We start from the raw sequence: 13,046 nt of genomic DNA, 5'->3' as shown, positions 1-13,046 counted from the left end.
AGTGGAAGAACATATTTGGAAGCGAAAACCAAATTCAGGATGCTTTCAAATACAATATCATCTATGGCATTCATTTTACTCTACAGTGAAGTCATCTATCTCACAGAGTACGGACATTGACACTGAGAAGTGTGGAACCCAAAGTGAATTAATATGACTGAAGCAGAATCTCAAATGGAATATAGTTGAACTCAGATTTATGCCTTGGGAAAAAGAAATCAAATCAAGGTGACAACGTGGGGAAAAAGCTGTGCTTATGTTGCAAGGGGTATGTTTTTAGAGTTGGAGAAAACTGTTCTGACAGTTTTCTGTTCTGTTCTGTTTTTAGAGTTGGAGAAAACTGTTCTGACGGTTGAATTCCCCATTTCTTCTTTAGAAAACTACATAGGCCACATGTTGCCTTATTGTGAACTTCTATTCCCTGAGATCTGCCCTAAAAGGAATTTCAAACTAACTCATCCACATGAAAGCCATAAAAGGTAGTGGTGGCAAGGAACACCTTCTGGAAACACTGTCATACATGGTCTATTAATATCTTAAAAAACTGCGCTAGGTACCATTGAAAATAGGTTATTAATATGTAAGCAACAATAGATCGTCAGTAGGGGAAAACTTCAAAACCAGAGAATAAGATCAGAAAATGTTACCTCCTTAAACTGGAACTTAAATGGATCAATATTAATTGAATAAGTAATCATAGGCAGAAGGAATGCCCACTAAGACAGATTTGTTTATAAATATGATGTTGGTCAACATTTTGAAAACTCAATTCCAATCAAATGGAGCAGGATGCAGCCTCAGTGAACGCTGTAAGAAAAGCTATAATCTCCTCATTGTACTGCAGTGAGTTCCAAGTGAGTATCCTAACAAAATAATAACTCATGTAGAGAACTGAGTGAAATCTGGGAAAAGTAGAACTAATGAGTAAGATTATTTTTACCAGAAATCTACCAATGTTCAAAAGACAAACCCTTTAACCAGTCGAGTTCACAGCAAAAGCAATGAAGAAGGATATACCATACTGTCAGAGCTCATTAACACTTCCCAAGTAAAATCATCATGGCATAAGGAAAGAGTGTAATTATACTGAATGAGAACAGATTCAACTTAATGACTTAATCGTGTTGTTTTTCCCATCTTCAGTTTTAGCACTGGAAAAAATGATAATATACCAAATTGTCAGGGTTGTTCTGAATACAATGAAATAATACTTTAAAAATTGTTAACACAGTACCTACCATAAAGCAAGAATTCAGTAAATAGCAATTATCATTTCTGTCACCATCGTTCAAAAATCTGTTACCTATGTTCTAAATCCACACAAATTTCCTGATAAATTCATATGGTTTCCATATTAGATAGTAAGCCTTTTTTCATAAGAAACTGTTTATATACTTTTCCTCTGTGAATCTCTTCAGAGAAAGTTGATTTTTTAAAACAACCATTCTTGTGAACATAAATTCATGAGGACTGGGTTCTGGAAAAGATTACACCCATTATGAACCTAAAGCTTCTTGAAGTTTCCTTCTTTGCATCACATAGCTACCAAAAGAATCACATGACAAGAAGATAAGGGACAACTCAAAATGTACAGGATAAGATGGTAAAAACACATATTCACATACATCTGCAGGATGAGTCCAAAAAGAGGGTGAACGATTTTACAAATGCGGACCAATTAACAGGGAAGTATACTTGAAAATACTAACCCTCTAAAACCATTACTGCTACCATTAGCTTTTTGTAAATAAATTTCATAAATATGGAAAAATGCAAAATAAAATAATGATAATCAAAAGAATGAAAATAAACTACCAAATTAAAATATGGGGTGACAGATAAGGAACAAAAATTGCAAAAAAGCAAATACTAACTGAACGGCTGAAAAAATTCAAAGAAATACATTTACAGGAGTGAAACATATACATTTTATTATCTCTTCAACTGTACAGCAGGTCGCCAAAGATGACAACATCCTTCACCCCAGAACCTGTGCATATGTTATCTTACAGAACAAAAGGGAGTTTTGTAAGTTAAGGATGTTGGAATGAGGAAGTTATTTTAGGAAGATTTAGGTGAGCCCAATATGCATAAGGATCTGATAAGAGGGAAGTAAAAGGGATGATGTTAGAGAAGGCAATGTGGCTCAGTGGGTTGAGCCGCTGCCTTCAGCTCGGGTCATGATCCCAGGGTCCTGGGATCGAGCCCCGCATCGGGCTCTCTGCTCAGCGGGGAGCCTGCTTCCTCCTCTCTCTCTGCCTGCCTCTCTGCCTGCTTGTCATCTCTCTCTGTCAAATAAATAAAAATAAAAAATCTAATAAATAAATAAATAAATAGAAAAGGGAAAAAAAGGGAAGGCACTGTGATATGAGGCCAAGAGCCAAAAAATGAGGAAAGTCTCTAGAAGCTGGAAAAACAGAAAAAGTAGACTCCCTCCAAAAGCCTTCAGAGAAATCCACCCCATCAACAACTTGCTTTTAGGTCCATAAGATTTATTTCGAACATTAAATTCCAGAAATATAAGAGAATAAATTGGTGTTGTTTTAAGTTAACATAAAAACCCTAAGAGAAATGCTACCTATTTTTGGTCCATTTTAAATGGCTGAACTAGAAGGACTGTTATGATTGTGCAGTAGCCAGTAACAAACAGAATATAGACTTAGGAGAAAAATATTAAAGAGTTAGAAGTATTATTCAGTCAGGAAAAAAAAATGCCTGTGTTACAAGAAGGAAGTGAATATATTAGTTTTAGCTTTATTAAGTACTAAACAAATTTTCTGAAGGATTAAACCATTATAGAAAGAATTAAAAGCATAACTTAAACAGAAATACCAGACATTCCAGCAATTCTACTCCTGGGTATTTACCCAAAGAAAACAAAACCACTAACATGTAAAGATATTTGCATCCCTATGTTCACTGCAGCATTATTTACAACACTCAAGATATGGAAGCAATCTAAGTATCCATTATTATTATTATTATTATTTTTAAAGATTTTATTTATTTATTTGTCAGAGAGAGAGCAAGCGAGAGCAAACACCGGCAGACAGAGTGGAAGGCAGAGTCAGAGGAAGAAGCAGGCTCCCTGCGGAGCAAGGAGCCCGATGCGGGACTCGATCCCAGGACGCTGGGATCATGACCTGAGCTGAAGGCAGCTGATTAACCAACTGAGCCACCCAGGCGTCCCCTAAGTATCCATTATTAATAAATAAAGATGATGTGGTATGGTGTGTTGTACATAAAGATTATTCATATATATAAAACACAAATATATTTAAATATGTAACATAAATCCAAATTATGAAATATTACTTGGCCATTAGAAAAGAAAAAAGAAAAAAAAAAGAATGAAATCTTGCCACTTGTGACAATATGGATGGACCTAGAGGGTATTATGCTAAGTAAAATATCAGACAGAGAAAAACAAATACCATATGTTTTCACTGATATGTAGACTCTAAAAAACAAAACAGAAACAAACTTATAAACTGGTGATTGCCAGAGGGGAGAGGGAAAAGTGAATGGGCAAAATACACAAAGGGAATTAAGAGGTATAAACTTCTGGCTATAAAATGAGTAAGTCACAAAGATATAAAGTACAGCATAGGAAATAGTCAATAATATGATAACTTTGTTGGTGACAGTAACTAGATATATACCAGACAGTAACTAGATAGTAACTAGATATATAGTGATCATTTTGTAATGTATACAAATGTTGAATCACTATGTTTTACACATGAAACTAATATAATATTGTATAACAACTGTAGTTCAATAAAAATAATAATAAATTAAAATATTTTAAGTCATATATATTATATAGTTTAGAGAAAAGGCTCTTTTTTTAAAGATTTTTTTATTTTAATATTTATTTGACAGAGAGAGAGAGATCACAAATAGGCAGAGAGGCAGGCAGAGAGAAAGGGGGGAAGCAAGCTCCCTGCTGAGCAGAGAACCTGATGTGGGGATCGATCCCAGGACCCAGAGATCATGACCTGAGCCAAAGGCAGAGGCTTACCCACTGAGCCACCCAGGTGCCCCTATTTTTTTTTTAAAGATTTTATTTATTTATTTGAGAGAGAGAGAGAGAGTGAGCAAGTGATATGGGTGGGGTAGAAGGAGAGGGAGAACCAGGCTCCCTGCTGAGCCCAATGTGGGGCTTGATTCTAGTACCTTGAGATCATGACCTCAGCCAAAGGAAGATGCTTAACCGACTGAGCCAACCAGGGTCCCTAAAAAAGCTCTATTTTTAAACATGACTTCTCATGGCATTTACAATTTCTGTATTACTATTATTTCATCTTTATTTTCCTTCAGATAATAAATGGGGTCTTCCAAAAGGATCAACATAAAAGAAAAAAGTTAGTATTTCAACAAATGGAGCTGGCACAATTGGGCATCCAAATCAAAAAAATGAATAAAAATATAGAACTTATACCATTCATAAACATTAACTCAAAAGGGATCACAGACTTAAATGCAAAACATAAACTACAAAACTCCTAGACAATACATAGGAGAAAACCTAGATGGCCTTGGGTATGGTGATAGGTTTTTAGGTACAATCTGTGAAAGAAATATTCAATGAACTAGACTGTACCAAAATTAAAAACTTTTGCTCTCTGAAAGACAATGTCAAGAGAGCAATAAGATAAGCCACACACTGGGAGAAAAACACACATCTGATAAAGGACTGTTACCTGAAATATACAAAGATCTCTTAAACGTCAACAATAAGAAAAACAACCTGATTTAAAAATAGTCAAAGACCCTAACAGACATTTTACCAAAGGAGATATACTCATGTAAAATAAGTACATGAAAAGATGCCCCATATCATATGTCTTCAGTGAAATGCAAATTAAAACACCAATGAGATATCATGACGGACTTATGAGATGGTCAAACTCCAGAATACTGACAACATCAAAAGCTGACAAGGATGTGAAGCAACAGGACCTCTCATTGATTGCTGGTGGGAATACAAAATGGTCCACCTACTTTAAAAGATAGTTTGGCAATTACTTACCAAAAATAATAAAAATACTCTTACCATAAGATCAAACAATCATACTCCTTAGTATTTGGTCAAAGGAATTAAAAGCTTTTGTCCATACAAACGCCTGCACACAGATGTTTATATAACAGCTTTATTCATAATTGCCAAAATTGGAAGCAACCAAGATGTCCTTTAGAAGGTGAATAGATAAATTGTGGTTCATTCAGACAATGGAATATTATTCAGTCCTCAAATGGGCTACCAAACTACAAAAAGACATGGAGGAGATATAACTGCATATTATTAAGTGAAAGAAACCAATGTGAAAACGCTGCATCATGTCTGATTCTAAATACATGACATTCTGGAAAAGGCAAAGCTATGGAGATAATGAAAAGATCAGCAGTTGACAACAGTTGAGGATGGGGCTGGAGGATAAACAACTAGAGCACAGAGGATTTTTAGCAAAAATTACTCTTCATGATACCACAATGATGGATACACATTATTACACATTGCTCAAATTCACAGAATGTACAAGAGTGAAGCATACTTTATTTTTTTTAATGTAAGGTTTTAAAGATTTATTTGAGAGAGAATGAGCATGCACATGTATGAGCAGAGGTGGGGGCAGCAGGAGGGAGAGAAAGAGAAATTCAAGCAGACTCCCTGCTGAGCGTGGAGCCCAACATGAGGCTCATCCCAGGACCCTGAGATCATGACATGAGCCAAATTGAGAGTCAGTCACTTAACCAACTGAGCCACCTAGAATGAAACGTAATTTAAACTAAGGACTTTGAGTGATAATGATGTGTCATTGTAAGTTCATCAACTGTAAATGTTAACACTCTTGTGAAGGATACTAATAATGGGGTAGAATATGCATGTGTCAGGGCAGGGGTGTATGGAAAATCTCTGAACCCTCCCCTCAATTTTGGTGTGAAACTTAAGCTGCTCTAAAATATAAAATCTTAATATAAAAAAAAATAGGTATCTGTACACATCTATGAGAATGGCTCAAATAAAATATGGTGACCATTCCACATCCTAGCAAGGATGAGGAGAAGGGACACTGATCACTCACAAATTGCTGGTAGGAAACCAGCAATCACACTCAAGGTTATCCCAGAGAAATTAAAACTTTATGTTCACACAAAAACCCTTACTAAATGTTGGAAGCATGTTTATTTGTAATAGCCAAAAACTGGAAACAAACCAGATGTTCTTCAAAGGGTGAATGATTAGACAAATTATCCATACTGTTATGGGCTAAACTGTGTCCTCTAAGAAGACATGTTCATCCTATCACCAAGAACCTCAGAACGTGACCTTAATTTGGGGATGGGGTTGTTGCAGATGTAATTAATGAAGATGAGGTCATACTGGAGTGGACTGGCCTTTAATGTCTATGGCTCGTGTCCTTGTAAGAAGAAGAAACCAGATACTAAGAAGAACACCCAGAACATTGTACGAAGGTGGAGGCAGAGATTGAAGTGATGCTTCTATAAACCAGGAAAGCCCAAGTTTGCCAGCCAGTAGAGAAGTCAGGAGGGAGGTATGGATCTAAGTTTCCCTCAGAGCCATCAGAAGAAACCAGCCTGCCAACACCACATTTGAGACTTTTGGCCTCTGGAACTAGGAGAGAATAAATTCATTTTTTAAGCCACCAAGTATGCAGTACTTTGTTACGGCTGCCTTAAGAAACTACCACCACACCATAGACTACTAATAACAATAAAGAGGAATGAGAATTCCTAGATGGATTACAATCAATGTAAAAAGCCAATCTCAAGAGACTGCATACTGTGTGATTCCATTTACATAAAATTCTTGAAAAGAAAAAAACTGTAGAAATGGAGAACATACTAACAGTTGTCAGGAGTTAGGAAAAGGGTATGAGATAGAAGGCAGAGTAGCTACAAAAACCCAACACAAGGGACCCTTGTAATGATGGAAACATTCTGTACCTTTATTGTGTCAATGTCAGTATCTGGATTATAATATTATATCATAGCTCTGCAAGATTTTACTACTGGGAGAACTGAGTACAGGGTACATGGGATCTCTCTATTGATTCTTACAACTATATGTCAATCTATAATTATCTGAAAATTTTTTTAATTGTTTAAAAATAGTATCACCGCTGCTGCATCATACCTCCTCCGGTAAAGTAAGGTTTTTATAATCTCATTTGTACTCTGTTTTAAGGATAGGTCTTTTTTATTCTCCTTCAGTAGTTCTAAATCTCTATTGTACTGTATCATAATGGCATCATTTGGTTATTCTGAGACATTATCCTAATACCAGGAATTAGATTAAAATACACATTTCCTGGCTTGTAGTTTAGTGGTTTTGAAGAACAATGAGATTTTCTGGGGAGGTACATGTCCTGTTGTATGGCTTTTGTCCTAACTTTTTTTAATTGACATGTCTAATCATGAAATTAATGAGCAACATTAGCTTTTATAACAATAACAATTAATCTTACTGAGTTTTATGTATAATGATATAATTTCACATACGGTAATGTCTTGCTTTTGTTCAGTAGTTACTTTTTTAAAGGTATGGTTATACCTATACCAGTTACTATATAATTATTTTTATGCTTATAATACCATATAGCAAACAAGTTATACATACTACAGTAAGAAGAAAATTATAGAAAATAAATGACTACATAACACAAGATATATAGGAAAACCATAAATAAATTTAAAACATGGATGGGATCAGGACCTTTGCCTGTGCAACTTATTTCCTATCGCTGGCTACTTTTTGCATGCATTCTTCATATGGAGGGCACCTTCTGTCCTTCACATCTAGCAAAAATGCCACTTTCTGGGAGACCCCTGACTACCTATCTTAAGTAGCTGTTCCTCTATTATTCTTCTATCTGAATTCTTTATTTTATAGCAATTATCATAATTGTTAATTTCTTATTTGTATTAGTCTACTCCATGAAAGTGTAAGCTTCATAAGACATGGGACAATATATATCTTACCTTTCATTGATTCACAGCACCTAACAAGACATGCAATAAATATTACTGAATGAATTATTTAGGCAGGACTTTTTTTGTGACACACATAATTTTTAAATCCTGAGACAAAAATAAAAGGTCCCTGAATTTGTAGACTAGTATAATAACTTAGATTGCTCAAGTCTTACCTTAACTATAAGCTAGCTGTGACATTTTGCAAGTCTCTTAAAATTTCGGGGCTTCTGATGTCACATAATTTGAAAGGCAAGGAGGCTGAATCAAATGAGCTCTTAAGATTCTGCATGGCTCTAAGAGTTTTGATTTTATAATATATAAAGAATTTTTAAGTATTAGATGATAATGGCACAAAACAACACAAAATTGAGTAATCATTCAATTTTTGGAAGTCAACCCAAGCATTAAAACCAATAATAATAATACTTGCTCTTCATGCCATTGAGCCATAAATAACATATGCTTGGCGTACTTTCCCATAAACTGTTTTCTAACACAGTATTCAAGGATCATAAATCAGGAGAAGATTGATATTATTTCCATTTGAATAAATATGCTTTAGAAGTAATGAGTAAAGTTACATATACTACAGTAACACTTAGTGTTGTATTAAAATTATACCATTTCAAGTGGTTGGTTTTATTCCTTTTACTCTATTTTTTATAAATATAATTCTACAACAGCTACATTTCAACTGAGACCTGCATTACTTATATAAACTAAAACTTGACTCATTAGTGTGAATTTAATGTCACATAAAACCATTCTTTAAGTTTATTTTTCACTTTAGATTATTCAATTACAGGAATCAAAGTTATCAAATGATTTCTTATATTATTTATTTTTTCCCTGTTACGATAAGATGTTTTAGAGACATATATGTTAAACTCAAATTTAAAGGTTTTAACTTCAGTTTTCTTATTATGTTATATTTCAACCGAACAAATAATGCTTTCTGTTAGGTAAAAATTCAGTATAATTGCAATAATTCATGAGTACAAATACATAACTTATAGGATACTTACAGCATTTGTGAAGAGCTGTAGTTCTGTTTTATTGTTTTATTACTTCCAATTAACAGTATATGAAGCTAAAAAAGTACTGCCCAGTAAAAAAATTATAAATTTATTTCTAAAACTGGATTAAAATTGCTTTCAACTATATAAGTGTACTTAAATACATATGTAGATATATACAAATACATATGTAGATTTATACAAATACATACACAAAAAAGGAAACGTTTATTAATTATTAAGAAACTGAAATGCAAACATTTTCACTAGAATCCCTTTCAGGTTATTTGTTTAGCAAAATATTTTAATATATAAGTCAAAGACAAACTTCAATCCTACTAATATCTGAATTAATGAGATTTCACAATGACGGCTTAGTTACACAAATGTACTTAACATTTTCAAGATTATGCCATGAAGTTAACAATAAAAACATCATGATAACAAAGGGTTAACAGAATTTGGGTTAACCAAGACTCCTCCCCTGAACTGCTTGACATACTTATCCCTTTCTAACTTACTCTCATAAGAAGATTTTTAAAATAGTAAGATCAATCTGATGCTGTGATCAAAAAGACATACACTGTGGAGTTAGGAATTCATGGATTTTCTACCACTGACTAAGTATGTAATTGTAATTTTTTAACTAAGTCATAAAGGGAAAATAGAGGCAAATACACCAAAGGTGTAGCAAAGATAATATTCAATGTGGTAATATATATAAAACATCTGGCATAACATGTGGGACAGAGTAAAAACTCAATAAACGTTATTTCCCACATATTTACCACCCTTTAAGTTCCCTCTCCTATACCCCAATTTTCATTTCCTGATAAATATAAATAGGTGTAGGAAAATGAGTCATATTCATTATGTAGAGAAAGAGAGAATTAAAGATTTGAGTCAAGAAAATAGAGCAAAAAAAAAAAAAAATCCAAGAATCTCATAATTTCTAGATTAAGGTAACACGTAAAGATTGTCCCCTCCAACAATGTATAGTCAGATATGCTGGTGAGAGGATCAGCCACCAAATGGTCTTTCTTTATAACCACTAAATTTTAAAACAGGAGTAATTTATAATGTATACATTTACAGAACTGTAAAAAGTAAAACTACTTGGTCTTCTGTAAACATGTCAAGAAATTATCCCAAAACACAGAAAAGCAAAATATAATTCTTTTTTGAATTTCATATGTGCAATGGCTGATAAATTTTATTTTTATAATCCAAATAGAATCTTCTGTTGATGCAATACTGAAATTTTCCATATTTATTAAGGTAATGCCCAGAGCAACTCAAATTTTCTTGTTCTTGTATTTAAAAAGCTCATGGACTCCAATATAATATTTAATGCCAAGTTATAAAAAGAGTCAGAGTATAGGTGGGAGAGGTGGGCCCCTAATATTCTGGGCTGTATAATAGAATAGATGGTGTTACCACTCACTGAAAAAAGGAATACTAACAGTGAACGGGGTTGAACTGGTGTGGGTGTGGGATGTACTGAGATTTTTAATTCAGTCTTAAACATGGGAAATTTAGGATACTACTTTTTTTTTTTTTTAAGATTTTATTTATTTACCTGACAGACAGAGATCACAAGCAGGCAGAGGCAGGCAGAGGGAGAGAGGGGGAAGCAGGCTCCCCACCAAGCAGAGAGCCCGACATGTAGCTCGATCCCAGGACCCGGAGACCACAACCCGAGCCGAAGGCAGAGGCCCTAACGCACTGAGCCACCCAGGCGCCCCTAGGATACTTCTAAGACATCTAAGCAATCATGTCAAGTTGGCAATTGACTAAATGGCATTGAGGTCAGAGGAAAAATCTAAGCAAGAATAATAAATTTGGGTCATCTTCAGGAAACCATCTAGGGAGCGAAGAGGAAGAGAGGAGTACAAAGCCTAGAGCCATTCCTCGAATAACTCCAAAATAGATTGGCTTAGTGGAGGAAAATGAGATTATAAAGAAGTAGCCAGAAAGAAAGGCAAAAGATCCGGTCCCAAAAACCAAGGGAAAAGAAGAAATATGTAGTCAACAAAACCAGATACTGAGAGGAGGTCAAGTAAGACACTAGTTAAATTTAGCAATGAATAGGTCACTGGATATCTTACAGATAAACTATTTCAATGGTGACGGGGCAGAAGCTAGGTACGTGGGTTGAGAACTAAGTGGGAGTTGAAGAAATGGTGAAAATAATTACTCTTAGAACAAGTATGAATAAGAAAACAGAGGGTAAAGGCAGTTTGGAGGATATATGAATACAGAAGGGTAATCTGGGGTGGAAATTGTTTTTAAGAGCCAAGACTTAATCGTATTTAAAAAGTAAGCACTGGACCCAATTGAGAAGAAAAGGTGAACATAATATAATAAATAATTTAAATTCTCTGAGAAAGTATGAGATGACAAGATACCAAAAACAGGCCCAAGAAGTGGACTTAGGACAAGGAGAAGTTCCACTCTGGAAGCAAGCACAGAAAATGGGTACAAATGCAGTGGATGTGTATATCTAGTCACAGAAAATAAGGGAGTTGCCACCTGATGATTTTAATTTTTTTTCTGTAATATAGATAGAAGAGGTCCATTTGTTGCCTCTCATGGGGGAGATGAGAGGATACGAGATTTGAGAGAATAACTGAGAAGTTATGTAGAAAGAGCAAGTAAGACCAGAGAAATGTGACATATCACAATTTCCTTGAGAACATTGATAAATCAAGCCAGTGATGAGAAAATGATAGCAAGAAATTTATATATACTCCAGTCAGGAGTAGAGAAACCATACTAGTCACAACACCTGTTGGAGATGCAAATAATAACTATAACCAGAATATAAATTTTAAATTATAGATCAAAATGTAAACGTTAAAACAGCAGAAAATATAATTAGTGGTATCAGTAAAAACAACACTATTCCCACGCAAGTAAAGTTTAAAAATCCAGTAGGATATTTACAGATCCAGAAATCAGCAAGAAAAACAACAGTAAGACAGACAGCACAGCAAATCTTAAAGGGATTTTCATAAGTGAAGCAGACTGCTATTTTCTCATAAGTGTGTTTGCTTCCTTCTAACACAGAGAAGCCCATTTCTAGGTAACACTGATCTGCTACTTTCTTAACAAGAAGTGCAGAGTGAATCTGGTAGACACTGATGAGGGGAATAGAAACAACTTTTAACAAGATTTTTCAGAAAGTAGTTTAAACTGTTAAAATATTGAGACATGATTGGTATCCTACATTGACAAAACCCAGATCAGTTTTCCAGAGTCCTAGAAAGTAACTCAACAACACCAAGTTTTACACGCAAAATGAAATTTCAGCTTCTAGAAATTTTACATCCATGACAATACATAACTGAAGTATTCCGTAAAAATAAATCAATTAAACTTTCTTCCTTCAAATTATTTTTGTTTTACTCACTCAGACTTCTTTTCACAGGTCTTAGAAGATTCCTCAATTCTCTTCTCTAGTTCCAAGACAGCCTCCTCCTTGTTTAAGAGCATCTGCTGTGTCTGTGTAAGTTCCTCTGCTATAGCTTTCAACCTAGAATGAACAGTTTCCTCATCATCAATCAATAAAGTCAGTTACACTCACTGTATGCCCACACCCTGAGCATTCATACATTTAAGATGGTGATTTCCAAAATGGTAGCCACATGTAATTTAATTCAAAATAAAGTAAAAATCCTGGGTTGCATTAACCACCTTTTGACTGCTAAACAGACACATGTATCTAGTGGCAACCTTACTGGACAATGCAGAAAGGAATATTTCAATAATCACAGGTAGTATTGCAGGGCAAGTCTGAAAGTCTTAGTCATTAAATAGAAAAAGAGAAACAGAAAATTAAAAAAGAAGAAAGGATTTAAGCAAATAAATACCCATACTGTCCCAGGAGGAAGGTATAGAGAAAAGACCATGGTTTTTGTTTTCAGACAAACATGTATTTACATTTTGGCTTTCCTACTTTTTATGAGATGCTGGGCAAGTTGCACAAGCTCATTAGGTCTATTTTCTCACTTGTAATTTGAGTACAGT

General features: G+C 34.5%; 1 protein-coding gene across 5 annotated transcripts in view; it reads right to left on the bottom strand.

Moving 5' to 3' along the window:
* FER (FER tyrosine kinase) overlaps nucleotides 1-13,046 on the bottom strand; it is a 483,097-nt gene that overhangs the window by 336,677 nt on the left and 133,374 nt on the right. For all 5 annotated transcript variants that reach the window (XR_009354080.1, XM_059175617.1, XM_059175616.1 and 2 more), the window contains one exon: nucleotides 12,430-12,552. Coding sequence is in view for 4 of the 5 variants with exons in the window: in XM_059175617.1 (XP_059031600.1) it covers nucleotides 12,430-12,552 (123 nt within the window). In the remaining variant the exon portion in view is untranslated. The remainder of the gene's footprint in view (nucleotides 1-12,429; nucleotides 12,553-13,046) is intronic.

This window comes from Mustela lutreola, chromosome 5, assembly GCF_030435805.1.
Source record: "Mustela lutreola isolate mMusLut2 chromosome 5, mMusLut2.pri, whole genome shotgun sequence".
NCBI classification, from domain to species: Eukaryota; Metazoa; Chordata; class Mammalia; order Carnivora; family Mustelidae; genus Mustela; species Mustela lutreola.
This window is presented reverse-complemented; position numbering and strand designations above follow the sequence as displayed.